General features: G+C 45.1%; 1 protein-coding gene across 1 annotated transcript in view; it reads right to left on the bottom strand.

Annotated features, from left to right (window-relative positions):
* Ltn1 (E3 ubiquitin-protein ligase listerin) overlaps positions 1–22301 on the bottom strand; it is a 39856-nt gene that overhangs the window by 1787 nt on the left and 15768 nt on the right. The window contains exons 11-30 of the mRNA XM_089570570.1: positions 21531–21735; positions 20519–20667; positions 20350–20434; positions 19283–19433; positions 17964–18138; positions 15338–15589; positions 15087–15196; positions 14438–14557; positions 13519–13655; positions 13043–13193; positions 11190–11328; positions 10414–10633; positions 9332–9551; positions 8342–8410; positions 6966–7152; positions 5399–5546; positions 4325–4454; positions 3187–3274; positions 1332–1526; positions 118–285 (exon numbers count right to left, since the gene is read on the bottom strand). Of these exons, the coding sequence (XP_089426696.1) occupies positions 118–285; positions 1332–1526; positions 3187–3274; positions 4325–4454; positions 5399–5546; positions 6966–7152; positions 8342–8410; positions 9332–9551; positions 10414–10633; positions 11190–11328; positions 13043–13193; positions 13519–13655; positions 14438–14557; positions 15087–15196; positions 15338–15589; positions 17964–18138; positions 19283–19433; positions 20350–20434; positions 20519–20667; positions 21531–21735 (3099 nt within the window). The remainder of the gene's footprint in view (positions 1–117; positions 286–1331; positions 1527–3186; positions 3275–4324; positions 4455–5398; positions 5547–6965; positions 7153–8341; positions 8411–9331; positions 9552–10413; positions 10634–11189; positions 11329–13042; positions 13194–13518; positions 13656–14437; positions 14558–15086; positions 15197–15337; positions 15590–17963; positions 18139–19282; positions 19434–20349; positions 20435–20518; positions 20668–21530; positions 21736–22301) is intronic.

Consider the following 22301-nt stretch of genomic DNA (forward strand, 5'->3'; position numbering starts at 1 on the left):
CTGAGATTTTGGTGCACGTTAAGGAACTCCACAGCGTTGTTCTGGTATGTGAGGATTCATTAACCACTGCCCACTTGATATAACAGGGGTAAGGAGAGAGAGGAGATGAGAACGCACCAGGCAGGCCGAATGAAACCTCTTCTTGCAAGTGCGGCAGGAGAGCTTGGGCAGCTGGCAGGTGGCGCCGTGAAGCACATAGAAGCAGATCATGCACTCTTCAACTCCTTCGAAACGCTTGTCCACATTACGCTTCCACAGGGCCAGGCCGTCCAGGATGGAGCCATTCTGCAACACATCCACTCTCACTTCACAGATTCATTCATTCGCACTGAAAGGAAGGGCACGGGAAGCCCTGTCGAGAATTACTACAAACTCGACAGAGCTCTTTAATGCATGCGCAGCTGCTGTAGAGCACTGCATATTCCTCGATACAAAAGCAGTATGTCGAGCTAGAAGCACAGTCGTACAGTAGGACTATCATATCAGCAGTCTAATATGTGGACTGAATGGATGAGGAAAGGTGAGATGTGGCCCTAGCACTGATGCATTATTGCAACTGGTCATACTTAGCTGAACGCTGCACTAGAGGCATGGTATCTTCTTAGTACTGTAGTGTTTCTGTCTAGAGGTGGGCAATAAGTCCAAGAGACCTTTAAAGGTGCACTGAAGAGGAATCTGAACTCGTCTTTTTGCCGCGGGAACTCGATCTGCATGTTCCCAGAATCTTAGAAACTTCCCGATTTATTGCCCTGTGCGGCCGATTTCGCTAATTAAATCGGATTAACGTCTCGCTCCCGCCTTTTTTTTTTAATTCCCTGCATACGGTGGGAGGAGTCAACCAATGCACGGAGTGCCTTTTAAGAAGTCGCGTGGCGACTTTTCTTTCGCTTTTATTTTGTTTCTTTTAGGTTTCCGTGAATACTAATAGGTCTAGTCAGAGACTATGTAGCTGCAAATTATGCCCATGGAAATAAAAACACGCTTGGACTCTTTGCTTTCGCCGATCACTACGTATCACTCTGCCGATAGCAGAGCGGCAAGCCGCCACGGGACTGGGTGAAAAGTTGGTCGACTCCTCCCACTGTTTGCGGGGAATTAAAAAAAATAAAAGGCGGGAGCCCAATGTTAATCCCATTTAAATTAGGGAAATCAGCCGCACATGGCAATAATTCGAAGTTTCCAAGAACGCTTAGTATGTGTAGATCAAGTTCCAGTGGTAAAAATACGAGTTCAGATTCCTCTTCAGTGCACCTTTAACGCCACACCTTTTGGGTTTAAAAAAGGCCCAGCTAGTGGATCTAACGAAAGAGGCGACGATGGCGGACGCTTGCCTGGTGGGTGAGGAAGGTGGTGAGCTGCAGCAGCCAGTGGCGCCACTGGCTCTGGTTGACGCCCACTCGACGGCCGCTTTCGATGGTGACGACACCCAGGGGGTGGTTCGCCGGCAACTTGACCACAAGTTCGATGGCCACCTCCTCGATGGTGTACGTGGCCACCACTTCCCGGGCTGACGGCCGACCTTTTACCTGTGCAAAAGACGGTTTGGCCCCAAGGAAGGGAGTAAATTATCCGGTTTCACTGTGGCTGGAGGACACCACTGCAGCAATGTTTTTATTTTCTTCCGTTCCTGTGTCTTTCGAGGCTCTAACTCTCGAATAAGTGGGAGTAACTAGCTTACCGGAGAAAATGCTAGTGCGCAAGCTTAAATGTATCAAAACAGCTGTAAGTAAGGTGCCATATTGAGGAACTAACCGCCATGTTGCGTTAAGGAAAGCTGAAATTGGTCTCGTGAAGTATATTTAATGTTTCCAGGTTTCAAATAAAAAAAATGCACAAGGTCACCACAAACCAACGAATGTATAGCAAACAAATAGAGAATGTAAAGCATGCTGCACTGTAATTAATAACAAATGCAATGTACATTTGTTCACCTTTTTGAAGCAATTAAAGGTGCTGAATGTCAAATGTAAAAATCAGAGGTGTGCTAATATCATCAAATGCTTGGCTGCGAAGTGCACACCAATAATAAAAATTGGGTGCAAATCAAATCTAATATTTTCGAATAGTATTGATATCATTACAGGTTACTTTCAAACTGCTCAAAATCATAAGGGCCTCCCCGGCATCCTTCACAGTGCAACGCGGTGGAGGTCTACCGCTATTGCGTCGCACCCCTAACAAGCACTATCAGTATGTGTGAAGAGACTTGACCGCGTGAACTGCGAATGGCATGTGACGAGCGCGCGGTTTTGGCGCACTGGAAGAACGGAATCACACGGATGGAAGCGAAGGAAATGCTCTGCAGTGGGGGCATGCAAAAAAAAAGGAGAGGGGGCAGGGAACAAAACACCAGTGACATGCCAATCAGTGTCTGAAATGTTGGCTGGCTGGCTGGCTGGCTGATGCTGGCTGATGCCGGCTGATCGAGCCGCCATCACTGCGGGCTGGCACCAAGCGCAAAAAAGTGAAACCGAAATTAAGTGGTCAGACTATTCTTGGAGACAAGGCCATTCGCTTGTTGTCACCTCTGCCGTTGCAAGCTGTTGTGAGAGATACGCAGGCCATGAGCGACTCTTCAGAACAGAAGTCAGGTTTCGAGTAGGGCTAGCTATTTAGACAATCGCTAGCCACGGCAGCTATATCTGGACGCGGCCTTCCTTCGGGAGTCGGTTTGTATTAACCGGTACGAGACCTGTAGCATCTAAATTAATGAACTTACAACACCATAGACTTAAATGGGCACTGATCGCGACCAAACTGGCAATTCAAATTATCTGGATTTCCAAACTAACGGGGCCGAATTAACAAGCTTTTTATTGCAAATTTTGTTTTCACCCATCGCGAGCATAATTCGGTATTCCTGTAAAGCCTAACAGGCATTAAATAAGCGAGCGGGAATCCTGCAGTAGTAGCAGTAGTAATCTCATTGCAGACTAGCTAATACAATTACATTTTTTTAACATAACTTTTCTCAGTGAACAAAAGTTTGAAGAGGAAAATTGCATTGCAAATTGATTCAAATAGCAAACACTATTCGAAACTTAGAATACTGGCACACCCCCGCCAAAAATGCAAGCAGCTCTCAACCAAACTTTTTAAGTGTCCCTGTGGGAAAATGCTGTGCCGAAAGCGGGCTTCCAATCAATGTGTGGATGTATCCCGCAAAGAATGGCACAAAACACTCACTGTCATGTTCTCGAGGGAGACATCTGCATTTTGCACAGCCTGGATTTCCCTCGATGAGATAACACTGGTAACATAGCGAGATGTAAACCTAAAAGAAGCAAAAGAACAGGCAGCACTTAAGGCAATGAAACGTAAAAAAAAAAAAAAAAAAGCTGTATGATAGTCCGTTATGACAATTTCATGCATGTTTTCTCACTGGAGTTTTATGAAGAGAGAGAGCAAAAAAATTGAAGAGGAGGGGGCTCTTCTGTTTCTGGCGGCAAGATAACTGCTGAGTACTCTTAATGGCTGGTGCATAGCTTCGGTGCAATAGAACGCTTCTGTCTGCCTCATTTCTAGTGCTTTGGTTGGTACCGAGGCTCCCTAAAAGCTGTTAAAATAATTGCTGCAGCCCCCAAATAACCAACAGGCATTTTAATCCAGTCCTCATTTAATAAATGCATAGACTGAGTTTACATGGAATAAATATGCCATCAACTACATCAAGTAATGTGATTGCTTGTTTGGTTTCTAACATACTTGTGTTGAAAGTACTATTTCTTCATACCTAAAATCCTCCCTCTAGAAAGATGTGTAGAGTGTGCTATGACTGACTTAATACTGCTGCCTCCCTTATGACATTATGCTCATAAGCACATCACACTCCTTGCACAAGGATGCCAGTCATCCTTGATGACACAGCAAGTACCACCCTGATAGCAAAAAAGCCACAAGGAACAGGCAGCAGTTTAAAGAGGAATGGGAAGCAGGACTGGTGCGAGGGGTTCGGGGCCAAGTTGGTACATGCTGCCAATTTCTCTCCCACATCATTCTTCACAACACTACAGCCATCAGCAACGCAGTGATGCCTACCATTTCAGTAGTCAGAACAGTACTGCTACGCAGCATCAGAAGTGTCACAGAAAAACAACTTGGTGCCTATGCCAGAACAAATGGCTTTTGTGTGTCAGGCCGAGTTACACATCTACATTTAGTTCAACCATTGATAAGAAAACCGTCACTTACTCTGCAAGGACAACTTAGTTTCTGCTAGTGCCTGCAGCTGTAGTTTGACCTTAATCTCATTGACCCCCGCCATGGTTTGAGCAAAGCAATAACAAATTACACCCATCAAAGCAGAGACAAAAGCAAGGCTCACTTCTCCACATGGTCCATGACTCGTTTGTTCTGGCTGTTCCACCAAGCACGCACAAGGGCAGGCAACTTGCAGATGGTGTCCAGGTAAACCTGGCACGCGACATGCTGCAGCTTCGCTGAGTTGAACTCCTCTGCGGAAAGAAACACAGACAAGGAAATAAAAATATGAAGAACAGAGAGAGAAATACACAGGAAAGCTGCCAATTAAAGTTTTTGCTCTTGAAGGGCAAATGAAACCAGTATGAACTTGAACAAAGGAAAGGCATCTCGAAGTGGTACACTTAAGGTTTAAGAATTGACCCTAAGCTCAGGTGTTTAGAGGATGAGATGTCTGCTCTGAGGCCAAGCTTTGCAAAACCCCAGCCACGTGCCAAAATGCTTCCATAATATCTCAAGTGCTTTCCCAGAGTGTGATACAAACCATGGAATCTCGTACACTTCTAGAAAAAAATCTTGGTTCAATAATGACGAAATTGATGACACAAAAATGATAGGACCAGTTCTCGGGTTAACAAGCAAGAGGATGCACAAGAAGTTTTTGGTTTGGTTTGGTTTGGTTTATGGGGTTTAACGTCCCAAAGCGACTCAGGCTATGAGAGACGCCGTAGTGGAGGTTTCCGGAAATTTCGACCACCTGGGGTTCTTTAACGTGCACTGACATCGCACAGTACACGGGCCTCGAATTTCTCCTCCAAAGAAATTCAGCCGCCGCGACCGGGATCGAACCCGCGTCTTTCGGGCCAGCAGCCAAGCACCATAGCCACTGAGCCACCGCGGCGGCGCACAAGAAGTTTTTAACATCAAGGTTATGAACACACAGGTATTTTTTTTTTTGCCATACCCATTTTTCTTTGTATCTTTGTTCATACTTGTTGGTATGATGTCTGATTATAACCAACTGTCAGCGTGTTCTGTGCAATGTTCAAACCACCTTTAGGTATGTGAACTTATAAAAGCAACTTGGATAGAGAGATCATAACATATCAATTTAATCAACAAAAACAAACTATTAAAACTTCAAAAATGCACAAAACTCAGACTCAAAACCAAAGAGGAGAAAGAGAAACCGTGTTACCCTGTGGGCTGAGTTTCACAGGTTCAGTGAACATGGTGCTACCCTTGGCGCTCAAGCTGATGTTGGAGGGCATAAGGCAGAACAAATGCTGCAGGAGGGATGACAGAAGGCCTTCTTCCTGAAGGAAGCTGGCATACTCAGATCTAGCCTGCAGACAAAAAGGGCATTAGAATTCTTTGCTTCCACAGCAGAAAGGTGCGAAAGTGAAAACACGAACACTACAGCTCGGTACCACTGCTTTCACTTATCCCATTTTTATTCACTGTTTGCTACATTATTATTAATATTAAGAGATCTTTGCCAAAGCAATACTACAAACTATGAGGTGTGGCATATTGCAGGGGGTTCTCACACAAGGTTCCGAGAAACCCTTTGGTGCCCTGGAGTGCTCTTTAGGTTCCCTGAACATCTGAATCATACATGCCTTAACCCCCACCTTTCCTTTTACACACTATTTTCCGACCAATCGTACTGTAACTTATTGTAGAAGACTTTCACTATGCAGACAGTCATTATTAATTTAACTTGAGCATTTTATGACGAGCCATGCATGTATGTAGTCCTTTTCGCAAGCATACTATGCAGGAAGAGACGGTAGCACCTTTTGAAAGCTGTTAGGGTTTTCCGTGGCTAGAGAGATTGAAAGTCTCTGCTACCGTGAGTTCTTTTATTTTAGCACGCAGAGAAATTTTGGTACACCAGCATTTTCGCACTTCACCTCGATCTTAGTACAGCTACTATAGCCACGAATTCCAGCCACAACACTGGGCTAAGCATCTGAACGCAGTAGCCACTGAACTGATGCAGCGAGTCTGTTTGCTCAACTAGTCTAACTTCTGCTTTTTTTTTTGTTAAAGCTTTGTTAAACTCGTGATGCCACGAACAAAAAGAAGTGGATGGCACTAAAGCCAAGCCTCAGAGGTTCATGCTAAAAACTGTCTTGGCATTGTCACAGTTTGCTGGTGCAATCAAGGCGACATCTTTACATGTGACCTACTGTTACAAGTAATCAACATGCGCCATGTACTTACAACTATATATACAATTTTTGTTCTCAGTGCAGATCGACTGCTTCGCTCTTTGTGGCTAATGCTGATGTGGCTAATGCTGATGATTCACTGCCGAGAAAGTTATATTAAGAAATTAACATTTCTAAAAATTTTTTCCCAATCATTTGATTCCAACTCGTGATGCCATGAACGAAAAGAAGTCTGTGATGACCATCCAGAAGTGACTGGCACTAAAGCCAAGCCTTAGAGATCCATGCTAAAATTTGCCTTGGCATTGTCGCAGTTTGCTGGAGCGAACTGCTCAAAGTGATATCGATATTTTATTTCTCAATACTGTTCTAGCGTATAAAGGCTCTGTTTTTAATCAAAGTAGCCTCTCTGTCATAACAGCATAGTGCTTCACTGATGCAGGCCAATGTATACCACAGCAAGGAATGCCAAAGTTACATGGTGCTCGGATTTCAGGAATGAAACAACAGTTATAGCCATTAAAAGCCTTCTCTCTGCTTGGTCCAAACACCTGCTCCTGTTGCCAAAGCAAGGAGAGTGCGCGTTACCTCAGCTGGTGATGCACCAAAGAAGGTGAGGAGTTCTAGCCATGACAGCAGGTAGCCCAGGGTGTAGGTGTAGCTGTCGGTGTTCGCCTCCACCAGGCAGCAGTCCCCAATGTCGAAGTCAGACAGAAGCACCTCGACAACCTGCCCCATTTCAAGCAGTGACGACAGCAGTGGCTCTGGAGGACTTCTGCAGAGCATAGAAAAAAAAAATGATCAGCGTTCTCTCCTCGTGAAAAGCACCTCAAAACTAGTGCAGCGTAATGGTATATGAGGAAACAGCAGCCTCTTCAGACAAGCACTCTGTAGTCTTACACACTGTCACTAAGAAAAGCTTTCTTTCAGTTGTTGATGATCCGCATCTGTTGAGCAAGAGGCGTGCTGCTACATACACCTGTCTCATTTTTTTTTCTTCTCCTGGGTCACTGCATGGGGTTGCACTGACATTTTGAAACAACAAGCATCTTGCCTGCATGCTTGGCTGGTTTGCGGAACAGAAATGAAAAACTGCTGCCGACTGCAACAGCGGCCCTCAGAAAAGCGTCCTCAGCTAGTTAAGCGGAACCGCATCACCATTAGGCATTAGCGAGAGCATTTGTGGACTGATGGTTTGGTTTGGTTTATTGGGGTTTAACGTCCCAAAGCGACTAAGGCTATGAGAAACGCCGTAGTGAAGGGCTCCGGAAATTTCGACAACCTGGGGTTCTTTAACATGCGCTGACATCGCACAGCACACGGGCCTCTAGAATTTCGCCTTCAAGAAATTCAGCCGCTGCGGCCGGGATCGAACCCGCGTCTTTCGGGTCAGCAGCCGAGCGCCGTAACCACTGAGCCACCGCGGCGGGGCCATTTGTGGACTGAGTGGATGTATGCTGCATTATTTCTGTGTTCCACAATAAATTATATTAAAGGTATCCCACCTGAATTCCGCTAAAACGAGTTGAAGAAACGAATTTGTTTTACAACCACCATGCCCACTGCCTGCAGAGCTACTAGTCTTATCAGTCCCACCTTACATGTGACTGGCTGAGGCTGCTCTTGCAAGGGACTGCCTTGAAGATGGTTTTCCACGTCTGCTATATTACTGAAGCCAAAGACGTTATTATGTAGCAGGGTCCCAGTATGCAGTGCCTGTACAAAATTTCACTACAAACAAACTAGCAATCCTAGAGAGAAAACGAACCTGATAGGTAGAAGTGTGCAAATGCATCTTACAATAGAGGCATGTAAGGGATAAACATTATGAAAACTCTTTTTTCCTAGACCCTCCAAGTTTAAAAATAACCCACAGCACACTATAAAGGGACTTTACCATGCTTCCCCAATTCTGGAAACAAGGCGCAGCCTTATGCATAACGCATTGCTCTGTTTTCTCATACCTGGATGTCTCATCGCTGTCCTGCTTTTCAATGCCTTGCGCTTCTTCCTTAGCAACAGCTGGAACAATCCTAGAGGAAAAAAAACAATGAAAGCACATCAATCTCAGTTATCAAGGCAATACAAATTTTGCACATCGGTGGAGTTAAAGAGAGACTGAGCACAACTACATCCATTTTTTTTTGTTCTCTGAAAAAAAAAAAATCAATTCTGTTGACATCTGTCCGGCAGCAAAAGATGCGATTGCCGCTCAGAAAGTTGCATTCAAACACTTTCCCACCACTCAATTCCAATTCGTGATGTCTACACTGGAGAGGGCTCCGTGGTCACTATTCCTGAAAGAAAAGCAATGTAGCTTAGAACCTGTGAAACGCACTTCAGAAACTGTGCCAACACACTGCAGTTTACTTGCGAGATTGGCTAGTGACGGCAACAGAGACCCGTGTGCTGTGCGATGTCAGTGCACGTTCAATAACCCCAGGTGGCCGCCGAAATTTTCCGGAGCCTTTCACGACGGCATCCCTCATATCCCAAGTCACTTTGGGACACTAAATCCCATAAGCCAAACCAAACCAAACTATCTGTATTTCACTTCTCAACCTTTTCCAACTCAAAAAAAGCTCCGCTTTCAATGAAAGAAGCATATTTGTTGCCAGAATGCTGTAATCTATCAATGAAGCCGGCACCTTAATTTGTCATCGGTTTCCCTCGAATGCCCCAAAGCTGCAAGTGGGCTATGGGGGCGGGGGGGGGGGGGGGGGGGGGGACGCTGTAGTGAAATTCAGGGTTCTTGAACAAGCACTGACATCACACACCACATGGATGTCTCTGCTTTTCATTTCCAACAAAATGCGGCCACTGTGGTTGATAATGGATCTGGCGTCCTCGGACTCAGCAGACCGCAGCCACCGGGCCACTGTGGTGAGTATGCGATTTGGTGATGATGAACTCTCACCACTAATGAAATAAAGCAACAAACATGGCACGCTCACTTTTCAAGCAGCGTGTGGGCTCCCAGCTGCAGTGCAAGTGATTTGGATGTGGCCAGAGGAGTCAGCTTTGACAAGAGATCGTACAGGGCAGTCGTGCCTTCCGCTTGATTTCGGAAGCCCTCGATGAACTTGGTCACGCATTTCTCAGTCGCAAATTCCAGAGTTGAGGCAAGTTTCTTCAGCAACACAGAAGCCATCTCACTCGGACGGGCCGAGAGCTCTGAAGGGGACATGTGGAGAGAGTTCATTGAAATCAATTTTTTTTTTCCATACCCACATCCCGTAATCTTTTGCCGCTGAATGTATGCACACATGCTACTGAGTACAGCAAAAAATCAGGGGGCACTTTGTTGACCTAAAGTGCGGTGAGGCGAAAGCCTTAAGCGCAGTGTTGCTGCTTGTGTCACTGATGTGTGGTTAAGGTGTTAAGCTTCGCCTCTAAGAGCGGAACGCGACAGCGTCTTGCAACGCTGCCAGGGAGTCCATTGAATGCCATCGCCCGTTTGGCTCTATGCCTTGCTCCTCGGTAAATTGGTTTTTGAGGAAAGGAAATGTATCTGTCTCTCATATCTGGGTGGACACCTAAACCTCCTGTAATGGGAAGGGAGGAAGATGGGAATGAACGTGTAATGGGAAGGGAGGAAGATGGGAATGAACGAAGACACGTCTTCACGCCTTTGTTCATTCCAAACCATTGAGCTGGCATGGCGGAGTGGTAGCATGCTCATCTCGCACTCCGTAGACCGGGGTTCGATTCCCGAGCTCGGCCAATTTCCTACTCGGTTTTATTCATTTATCTGGTCTGACTAGAAAGGTTAATTAGGCTAATTGGTTAAGTAAGCAATTGACTAAACCTAGTCCCACTTACTTGGAGCATCACTATACGATCCCTTTAATTAGTCCCATGGTTACTAGGCGAAGTACAATTGGCCCCGTTCGAAATTCGCGCACTGCGACGTCACAACCGTTTCGACCAATTGAAAAGCGTGAAATTTCTGTCGACAACCCCTGCTTACAACAATGAGGCATTAAAGGCTTCCGCCTTAAAATGTGACAAGCACCAATGAGGCAGGCATACTTACGGGCTATGTCAATGAATCCGGGGATCAGCACCGAGAAGACTGCCTGAGTGTAAAACTCTTCCCATTCGACGTCAAAGCCCTCAGGCAGCTTGCACTGTTCCCGAATCTGTTGAGATTTGTCCGTGACGTGGGCAACCTGGAGCAGGCCACTGAGCAGCTCGCACGTGAAGATGACCTCTCTTGTGGAGAAGAGCTCTACTGCTCTCTTCCAGTTGAACTTCTGCAAAGGAAAATCGGGACGGAAAAGGCATAAGGCGCAGCAATGCCAGGCAGTTTTACATAAATGTAGACAAAGGTAAGCGAGGTACTGGCACATAGAGGGATCCCACAATGAGGGCTTATCCTGTGTGAGTAATTGACGACACTCCACGTTCGTACAACCATTGAGCCAAAAAATCTGACAGCAGGATGTCCTTAACTCAACAGAGTCAAATTAATCTAATCCAGGTCAATCCGAAGCCTGTAACACCCGCCACCACTTTCTCAGTAGCTCAACGAACTGCAGTGCTAGACATTCCACTCGATAATTTCAGGGAACACTACACACGAACCACTCTTTAACAATTTACCAGATCTACCCATGACGTCTGCACTAACTGGTAAGAGTGCATATAAAAAAAAAGAAAGGGCCTCAAAAGGGAAAAGAAAAAGCAAACCATCAGCAGGTGGATCAAGAATTCAGGTTCCAGTGTGTTCCAATGCTTCAGTAAAATGATGACTCAATGAATTTGAGAGAATTAAAAAACGTAAAAAAGAAAGTAAACAAGGGCACTTGCCTGGTTCCAAGTGGCGATGCTTAGCAGCACAAAGTCCCAGTTGCAGGGAGTCAGTGCTTGGGGACAGCACTTGAGGACTGCCAGGTAGAACCGGCACGCCATGCGACTCCACTCAAACTGGTCTTCTGAAAGCCCAGCACTGGGGAAACCACCAGAAAGGGTCACACAATATGCCCCCACAGTGCTCTATTCAACAGAACATTTACGCAGAAAATCAGCAAGTAAAAAAAAAAGGGGAGAGAAACCACCAGTCATGCATACATAACAAGAAAATGAGCTGGCAGCAGCAACGTATGACTGAATACTATAAAGCATAAGCTATGCGAAGATCTGCACAGCAGACCGTGGCTCATAATTTTTCAGAGTTCTATTCCAAGCAAACACTCTTTCCATGGCAAATGAATAAAGAAACGTTGCACCACGTTCAACCAGCAGTAGTAAAATTTCCCCGTGAAAAACCACCACAAGACTGGCTTGTCACTTTCAGAACATGGCAATCAGATCAAGCCATACTTAAAACGTTAGCCGTGTTCCTTTGTTAGCAAAGAAGTTGCTCCGATTGCATTTCCTGTTGAAATTTATTCATGCAAATGAAGTGCCAACGTAAACGGCACCGCGGTCATTCACTCAGAGAGCTCCCCATTTCCCTCGTACATGTCAGCTCACCACACAACGACAACGCTTAACTTGGAAGTCTCAGTGCCACAGGTAATGCCAGAAAGAATATCAGCTTCAGTTCCTTCTAATAACAAGCACAATAAAAAGTGGCAAAGGATAAAACTTTCAAGGCAATGCATAATATAGTACACAGACATTCCGCAAAAGCAGGACAGAGGACAGCCCTTACCATAGCTGGTTAACAAAGCACTGACAAAACCTGTCGAAACCCTTTAAAGTTATACCATATATATACTAGAGTAATGAACTCACTCACATAATGAGCACCCCACCCCCTTTTTGTCATTGAGAATTTACTTTTTTTTTTTAACTGTTAGCTTTTCTATGTTCCTCGGTTTTCACTTTTATGCCATCCGCGCAGACCACGGCAGTGCACCAAGATGATCTGCGCACTTGACAGAAGCTACTGTACGCTTAGAAAGCCGGCGAGTGCTTGAGTATCGGAGAGGGGAGTAGCAGTTTAAACCAGAAAGCTAAAAAACATCACCTACACTAAAATGCTATGAAGGAAGCAGGACCTTTAGACTCCCAAGCGATTCAGTGAGCTCAAGATAGGAGTGAAAATGCCTAGCCCCTCAACACAGCTTAGGCTTAAACATTCCCATTACACAATCAAAACTGTCCTGCGAGTTTTTTTAATTTTGTGTAAAAAAGGGAACACCTGACCAGCACTATTCAGCATGTTCACTTTATCTCACTGCAATTGGTTGGCGTTGCTGCTGGCTATTACAAAATCGTCAGATCGCACCACGATACAGCAAACACTTCTTGAAGTGAACAGTGCAAACCACCAGCGACACGAACGCATCTGACCGCGTGCTTTTGTTGATAGATGAACGGATGGACAGCCAGACAGATTTGTATGAAATTTACCCTCTCCAAAAAAATCGTATTCAAAATTTTCTTCCCGCAAATTGAACCCTTTCCCCAAATGGATGCCAACTTTTCTGGAAACATGTGGGTTCATTACACGAGTACATATGGTATTCCAAAAAAAAAGAAAAGAAATTCGCAATTTCACAATCCACTTAATGATGCTTCAATTCATTTGTGCCTTCCTAACTGTCACTAACAGTCGAATTTCATTCGTATGCTTATTACCAGACCCTTCATCTCCTTTATTCTTGTCAGTTCACTTGAGAAAAAAACAGAAGTGAGACCGTCCGGATACTCACTCCTCATCTCTCAAGTACAGCTTCGGCTGAGAGCCTCTCGTTCCTTGCAAACAGTAGAGCAACGACACCACAGCCTCATGGACTCCTTCCATGCTGAATGAATTGAGGCTTTCCAAAGCCTTGCATGCAAGGCCCAGAAGGTCCACAGCCACTGAGTGAAGAAAAAAAGAATGAAGTCGACATTAAGAGTGAAAATGTTGTGAGCCCAACAGCGGCTGAAAAACCCCCAGCAAGAACTTACAAGAGCTCCGCACCTCTGCAATATAAAAAAAGATAAAATTACCAGTAGTGATAAACCATCTGGTAGCGATAAACCATCTGGATAAACCATCTGGTAGTGGTGCGAGCATTGTGCGAGTGTGCGCAAGTAAATTTGGCCAAGAGCACTGTACAGTCCACATTAAGATCAAAATGATGCAAGAAGTGCACAACATCTGGCGTTTTTTTTTTGAAATTTTTTGGTCAACCCAGCTTACCTGCCCAGCCCTGCTCTGCTTCCCAGGACTTGATGCATGCGATGGAAGTCAAGAACACCTCTTCCGTGTTGTTCTGGGACATGAACGGCAGCAGCGATCGCACAACCAAAAGCTGTGCTTTGTTTTCATGGCTATAGCTGCAGAGAAATGGAAAGTTCACTGATCAACCCATTTTCAACTCCTGCTACGTGACAACGCACTAACCCTGTCATGAACCCTCTCCCCTCCCAATTCTTGGGTTCTCAACATTCTCAACAAAATTCTCAACAACAATCCAAGTATCCACGCCTAAAAAATGGCTGGCATTTTGGACTTACTAAGCTCCTCTCAAACACCTATGTGCAAGGTTAGTTACGATGTATCCACGCCTAAAAAATGGCTGGCATTTTGGACTTACTAAGCTCCTCTCAAACACCTATGTGCAAGGTTAGTTACGATGCTTTTAATTGCCTTGAATTTTTCTGCCAAGACAGCCTTAGCACAAGTAGAAGCACTGCTGGCTTCTTGCAAATAACATGGCCTTGAAGACAGCAATGGCACACTCCAGGTAATGTGTTCTCAACTGAAAAAGTAAAATGGAAGTTATCACATATGATGAGTGGTAGGTCATCAGGTTTCTTTAAAATATAGACTACCAGCACAGCACGCACCTTTTCCTTATGTACCATCAGAAGTCAGCAGCAACGCATTCCAAACATGTTTTATGATGATTTTCAACCAATGCATTTGAGAAGAAAGCCTAGAAATCATTATGGCTGGAAGCATACTATACTACGATAGGTATGAAACAAGCAATTTTAGGGTATAGGGACTCTGTCAAGTTGTCTTCCGACCAGCTTCTTGTCCCTAAGCTCTGCATTTCTTCAGTATGAAATAGAGAGATAAATGCTTAATTTTGTTAGAAAAAAAAAAAACTTACAAACTGTCTTTAGAGGCAATGTAGTAGGAGTCACAAATCCGCCTTGCGATTCCATCTTCTTTCAGCCTCCCCAGAAAATAGACCAGTGCCTCAAGCCAGAGCTTTTCACTCAAAAGAGCCCTATGACCAAAAACAAGAAAGGTTAAAAACAAAAAGGAGGCCCTGAAACACTCAAGTTTAACCCTTTCCTGTGCCCCCTTCAACCTATCCCCCATCTTTCAAGTCTCAGTTGCATCAGCACTGCTTATCTGTGTTGTTGACAATAAAACACTGCTACCAGCTGCTTTTGTAACACAGAGGGTGAACAAGATGCAGTGAATAAGCATTTATGATTGGCAGATATTACCCATGAGCTACATATACTTCTGATCATCACTTCTGATCCCTGATCGGAAAAAGAATTATGCAGGCCAACAGTGAAAAAGGTTAACTGCTGTACAGCCCCCATGCAGAGATGGAAACCAAATTTAACAATAAGTCACGGCCTCCACCCTTCAAACTGCCCTGAAGTGCTTTATAGGCACTGCCCTGTGTTTCTTTGGATCTCTCACTGTTCTTGGACTTCAGTAGCACCAGGATGAAACTTTATTGTGTCTGTTCAAAAAAAAAAGAAGGAGCCAATCAATAACCAAAAATGGAACTTTCATACCTGCTGACAATGGAGTCAAAGACATCGTTCGAGAATGTCTCAATGGCTGCATTCAGAGCTGACCGCTTCTGGCCTTCTTCCTCCTTTTCCTCGGCATTTATCATGCGTGCCTAAAAAAGCATTCGTATTTTCAGCACATAAACAAACATAAACAATAATGGCAGTTCCCTCACTGTGTCACATTTCACCAGCAAGTGTAACCTCAGTTTCAGCCCAATGCTTTTACCAAAGGAAAACAAAGACGCACTCACTCGATGAGGGAAGCAGCGGGCCAAGATGAGGAACGGGGCACATCTCAAGAGCAGGCTGCTGCTTTTCAGTGGCTTGGCCTCTGTGTCGCACTCGGAGGTCAGCATGTGATCGAAGACTGCCTCCGTGAAGCCGGCAACGTCCGCCAGGTGTGCCTGGTCTGTGCCCTGGCTGCCCGCTTCCTTGGGGAGGTAGTCTTCGGTGGTGCAAAGCGGATGCTCCTCGGGTCGTTCCAGGTGCACTGCTAGCAGCTCCTGAATCCCAAAAACAGGTAAAACGTGGATGGTACAGCAGAGTTATTTAAAATTTCATAATTAAATTTGCCAAAGACAGTAGCCAAAGTGTGTCTCGGTGTTACGGATGCGGTTCCGTTGACAGTAAAGGGTGGCTCCCAATAACGGCTCTCGCCGTAAAATGTTCAAAATTAGGATAGGCAGCTTTTTAGTACCAGAATCACTTCTCCTGCCGCACTTGCACTGCACTACCCCCAGTGAAACGACAACAAGGTACTGAACACTTTGACATAAACTGAGCAGACAAACCAGGGAGTGATAATGTCATGCGAGTGCTGCGAATACAGTCAAACCTTGTTACAAAGAACAGGTCAAAGAAAGTGTAAAATAGCTCGATATAGCCAAGATTCGGAAATAAAACATTTTGTCCAAAATGTGAGCAAGAGTAGTGCAATTTAATCAGTGAAGGGAAGGCAATTTAAGCGACCCTTACTAGAGAAACTGGGAGACTTTTTAAGAAGTTTTAGGGCCGTTTTGAAGGCACTTACTGTGATTCCGGCAACTGCAAAAGAAAACCGTATGCCAGTTAGATTGGCTTCCCCACAGAGCACCACCAGCACACAATGAGCTAAGTGTCAGCTAGGGTGGCTTCTTTGCATTGCAGCTATGTCTCGTGGTAAATGATGTGTCAGAATGAAAGCTAGCCCTGTTTACACAACCCCTTGACAACCGATGTGAGTGAAGGATGGTTACTGCCGCTGCTTCAGAAGTGCTATAGATGGGTGCAAGAAGAGTGAATGCATGCCACTGCCTGGTTACCAACTCTCCACAGCTGTAACTTCTGTGGCATAATTGGCGAGCACAAGATAGGACTACTAGTGCTGAGATAAAAGCCCGAACCTTAGTGTGAACGCTTTCTGCCCCACAACCAGTCACTTGCGTAGCGCAGCGAAGCTTGCCACCTGCCTTCTCAGCAGACAATGCTTGGCAATCGTAAGTTCAATATATATACGTTCGTTTTATGTCCAGACGCGTTTGGTATGCTAAGTAAAAACTGCATTTTTGTTAAGAATATTTAGGATGAGTTGGTATGACCAATAATTTGTAATATCTGTGTTCTGTGGGGACGCACTCGTCCTCTGTGGTTCGCTTTCCCGCATTGCACCGCCTACTGTGGTTAGCTTCCCCGCAACGCACTCCCCTTAGTTGTGTTACTTTAACTAACAGGAGAGGGCGCTCACGTCGCAGCGACACGAGCGCCACAGCTGGCGTGTTTTGCTGCACGCGCGTGGGGAAGAGACGGCCCTTTTTTGCTCGGGACCGGGGAAGCGCGTGGACGTTCATGCGTAAGGCTCCGCTCTTCGCCGGCTGGCGCAAACCCTCGTGGGGAGGAACGTTCACCCCGCATCTCATCCCGTCCGGCCTCGGAGCTTCCCTCTGCCCTACCGTGGGCGAACATTCGCTCGTAACCGTGCTGGTGAGTCGGACATCCTCAATTCCTCAGTGTATTTTGTTGCTAGCTGGCGTTATTGTTGTTATAGCAATAAATGCCTTGTTTGTGTCAGCCAGTGTGTCGTTCCTTTGTTCCCGTAAAGCAAGGCCCGCCGTGGTCGCCATGCGCTCGGTAGCGCTCGCAACCACGGGGTGGGGTCCGGGTGGTTTTGAACTGGGTCAGCCGCGGTTAAGCGGGGAGAACGTGTTTATATCTCCCCAATTTAAAACCCCACAGTTCATAGGTCCAATGTTAATGGGAATGCCTCAAGACGAAGTAGATTTGTAATAAGGGAGTAATTAATCATTGGCATTCACCCAAGTGCAGCCATACAGCTACAAAGCAGAGCTGACCAACTTTTACAGAAATTCCGCAGTTGAAGAAAAATTCGTCCTAATCAGAGGTTCAAACCCAGGACTGCCGCTTTACCAGAGCAGTTGCTCTACCAGCTGACCTAACTGGGACGGCTAGCTTATGGTAAGGGCGAGAGCGAATTGATCAATAACTCGAAGTGGGAACAGTGTTGCACCAAAATGGATCAACACATTTGGAATGTGTTGGTCCAGCTGACTGCCGCTGATGCTGCTGTGTGCTCCAAGATGCTGTAGCAAGATCGAAGCACAAACAAAACGATTTTTGTAAGTCTCTAGAGATGGCGCCACCTCCCAATAAGCTTCTATTTTAATCAAGGCACAAACTTTTGAACACACAATCATCAGCGTACTTGTACGGCAGTGACCATGTGGAACGCGCCTGTGCCAACATACGTGAATGGCAGTGACCGTCAAATGGTTAAAGTATTTGACACCACTGCATTGCATAATCTTCACCTCTTGATGCAAAAGCGAAGTGAAAGCAAGTGAAACTGCACCACAAGGAAGCGGGTCGGCACACAGCACTTACGGAGAGAGACGTGTTGTGCACGAGCTTCTCCCACTGCTGTGACGTGGGCAGGACAGATTCGAGGACCAGTGAGACGGTCGGGTCAAGCAGCAGGGCCACGGGATCCTGCTCCTCCTTGGGGATGGCGGCAAAGATGCTCTCCAGAAAACGGCAGCAGCACCTCACCAATCCTTGCCTGTTAGAAGAGAACACCATATCAAAACGATGGCCCTAACTGACGCACATTAATGAAAACTGGCTATTTCTTTGATATGTCCCAAAGGCATTCTAAATGCTTGGAATTTATGGGGCCTCCATGAGCTGCACCTACATGAGAAACTGCAGGATGAGCGTCAATGTTTAACAAAGAAGCATCCTGAGTGCAAGTGCCAGTCGCCCTAGCTAAATGTAGCCATGTTTCTGAAAAAGACTGGGTTTCCCAGGCAAATAAAACCAACTCAGTGTGGTTCAGAGCAGCATGGTCTAGTCTGCAGTACTTTCTTAATTCTGCAATGTTAGCTAATCTGTTAATACTAACTTGCTAACTTTTGAAATACTGGCATGGGGAAAAAAAAGCGTCAATTTTTTTCAACAGTTGTAGATCACTTTGAAAAACAGCCGGTTGAAATGCTTGCAACAAGATATCATTCACGCAGCTTTCTTTATCAGCCCTAAACAAAAGCACACACAATTCAAAATTTACCATTTGACAGTGAGCTTATTTGATATCCTGTGCCCAGTGCAAAAGGAAAGTCCTGTCAGAGGCAGCGTTCCAGAGATAAGCATTTTTTTTTTTTACCACAGTATGTCTTGGGGAGCTCAAGTAACACCACTGCAAAGTGGTACATTTTGAACTTCTTGCGCTTTTTTTAAGAGCTGGCAAAGAAAGCTATGTGAATGGTACTGTCTTGCAAACATTTCAGCCAGCTGTTTTTCGAGGTGATCTATAACATTCATATTAGCAACTTATCCCCTGAAGCCAATATTTAAAAGTTAGCTAGTTAGCCTTTTATACAAACTAAGTAACTAACGTTTCAGAATAATAAGAAAAATACTGCACACTAGGCCACACAACTTTCAACAGCACTGAGTTGGTCTCATTCATCTAGGACACTCCAGCCTTTCTTAAAAATTAGGTTACATTTAAGTGGGACAGCCGGTATAAGAATTCATTAGAACAGGAGCCCCAAATACAAGCCCGTGTATTCTATCCAGCCAACTTTCTTTTATGCTTTCAACTACTACTCCTGTTACTTCTTACAAATGCTCCCACAGAGGCTCATGTATGCCACTGAAGGTAGAGCAGTAATTACTTAGGGTAACTTTTAAGCACGGCTCACCGCTTCTCACTGGAAAGGCGGGTGAGCAGCATGGTGTTCAGCATGGACGCAATCTTGTGGAGAAGTCCCTCGGGTGCTAAAAATCCACCTCTTGCTTTGACAATCATGGAGATCCCTTGCTGCCACGAAGAACGCACTCTCTCCTGTGTCTCTGGCGATAAACAACAGCAACAGAATATATAAGCTTTGTTCAGATCAACACAGCATGAAAAACTGCAAGTAATGGCAGCTCGCAGCAAACGGATTCATTATCATTGTCATCACCCCACCGGTTAAGCTCCCTTTAGAACAAAGGCCCCTCTCATTGGTCTCCAATCAGCCCTGTCCTGTGCCAGCTGTGACTGGTCTACACCCCAAATTTCATAGTCTTATTTCCAGGCTTGACTCTCTGCTGCCCCTCTGCTGATTACCTTGAGTAAAGCTGAAATTTGGCTGGGTTGGTATGCATTCATTGTAGGGGAATAGTGCAACAGTGATGGGACATAGACAGCGCTTACGTCCTGCTGCTGTTGCGCTATTCGCCTACTATGAATGTGTGCTTAACTTCTTTTGGAATCCACTCTGTTAACTTAACTGACCATCAGTTATCTGGTCTAAAGATTACATATCCACTAGTGTTGATTTCATCTCCTTGATTTCAACTAGGTAATCACTAATCCATACCTGTTCCCAAACCCATGCTTTTTATGTTACCCCTCTCATTTTCCTTTCTATAGCTTACTACACTGTCCTCAATTGATTTTCAAGCTTTTTCGTTAGCCTTCAAGTTTGGGCCACACTGGAGAGCACAGTTAAAGCTCACCTATTCTGTACTTTCGCTTTGAGGAATGTCGCTAAGCTGTTATTCTTGAACTGGGAGTGCCTGTCCAACTCTGCTACACCTGATTCTTATTCTCCTAGTTATAGCCCACAGATTCACCATCATCATCAGCCAGGCTAAGCCCACTGCATGGCAAAGACCTCTTTCATATCTCTCCAATAACTCAGTCCGGTGCCAGCTGCGGCCACCTCATCCCTTATCCATGGATTAACGAGATGCAAAACTGGATAAATGTGCAGACACTCACCTGGTGTTGATGACAGGGTGCTCTGACAGTCGATGAGGAACAGAGCATAGACAAACTCTTCTGACTCGGGCAGGTTGCAACATCCCTAGATAAAAAGAGAGTGTGCTGCTTACACACTATACAAGCAACGAAAAGAAACTACAGAAGTGACTTAAACAGCTTAACTGACCTCGTAGCTTGAAAAAAGTGTATTTGTAATTTCACAAACGAAGTCGACTGCTTTTAGGAGCTCTTGTCCTTCTGCCTGCGTGAAGTTCTGCAGTGTCTTTCGGAGCGTGCTGAGGATGCTGCTCAGGTTGGACAGTGAAATCAGAGGGTCTACAAAAAACACAGAGATAACAAATGCGGTCAGCAGAATTTCATAGTGCAAATCCCCAGTGACATACAAGGGTTCAGCTCGACTCTGATGGAATGAGTTCAATGCAACAGAACACTGTGGCATAAAACACTGCAGAGTTCCATGATCTTCGGGTTCCCTGAACTTATATTTCATCAACTACATGGCATAGCAAGGAGCATGCTTATAGACACGTGTCTCCAAAAGCTTAATGTTCTCTACACCTTTACGCAAGTGACATCATTTCCAGCTTGGTGACGTCACTAACCTACAGCCAATAAGAATTATCCGCTCAAATGATGTCATTTCCCTCTAGCCAATAGATGAATATTATGACCGACAACACATTTTAGCCCCATGAGGTTTCTTATACTATCACGCTAAGAAGAAAATGTTTTGAGTGATGGCATCTGTAAGATTAGTTCTTTGTTTCCCACTAATCCCAATGCCTAGCACTCCACAAAAAATAAGGCACTGGATGAATAATTGGAAACCTTTTTGCCTTTCATGCTTTTTGTAACCAACATCGTTAAGGAAGCTGACGATAAGATGCATGAGGCATACCTGTCTGCTGAAAAGGCATCAACACAACATGGATGCCACTGCCTCTAAACAGATGATGTTCAATTTTATACAACATCATAAGGCTTGCCAAGCTTATTGAAATTGAGAGCACTATGTGCTTGCAAACTGTCAATTACATTCTATCATTACAACTGCATATCTAATGGTCTAGATGCAATAAATATATAAAAAATAAATGTAAAGTGACATTTTATGTGTCTGCCCCTTTATGGAGTTGAGTCAAGGGCAAGCTGTGAACCAAATGCATGCCAACTGTTACCGGAGAGGTTGCCCATCTCTAGACTTGCACGGAGTGACCTCCAGACCAGCTCCGACTCTGAGGAGGAACTTGGCACCAGTTTCTGCGACAGCTGCAGGAGCTTCTCGGCCAGACTGTTGCTTCTCAGCCACTCCTGAATGCCTGCGTGGCTCCTCCAGCAATCCAGGGACCTTTCCAGGAGGACAGCTAAGAGGTGTTCGTTGTCCTGGCAAACAGAAGAGGAATTGCACTCTGTGATCCGGTATATTCTGTCAAAGCAGCAACTCAGAGCCACAACACCTGACCACCAAAAATGCAACAATTCCAGACACTTACAGTATCTTTCACAATGCTGATTTTCTTACCACGTTGCATTTCTAAATCCCTTTGGAGCAAGTGAGGAAGATTCAAAGCACACACAAAGTCTTTTCTGCTATCCCAGCCATAGCAAAGCGCAAGACAAAAATCTTGCACTTCAATGCTACCTGTACACGTGCCTCCAGAGGCATCTATTTTCTTAATGACATTATCTGGTTGTCCAGTCTAACATTAGTTGTTACTGGTAACGTTAGTCGTAATACTGGTGCGCATCCCATTTCATAAAAGAAAGCTGGCTCATTCTGTGGTGACAGACTTGCATGTCATAGCAATTTTTTTTCCCCACAGCAACATTTGGCAATGCATTTTAGAGGCACGGTCAGAAACACCATAAGCACATAAAAACATAAGACTTCCATGATAGTACTTTGGAAGTCTTGCGTCCAACATGTTCGCATACAGAGCTTGCATATG

Source organism: Amblyomma mixtum, chromosome 2 (assembly GCF_055824585.1).
Source record: "Amblyomma mixtum isolate Tamu chromosome 2, ASM5582458v1, whole genome shotgun sequence".
Taxonomy (NCBI): Eukaryota; Metazoa; Arthropoda; class Arachnida; order Ixodida; family Ixodidae; genus Amblyomma; species Amblyomma mixtum.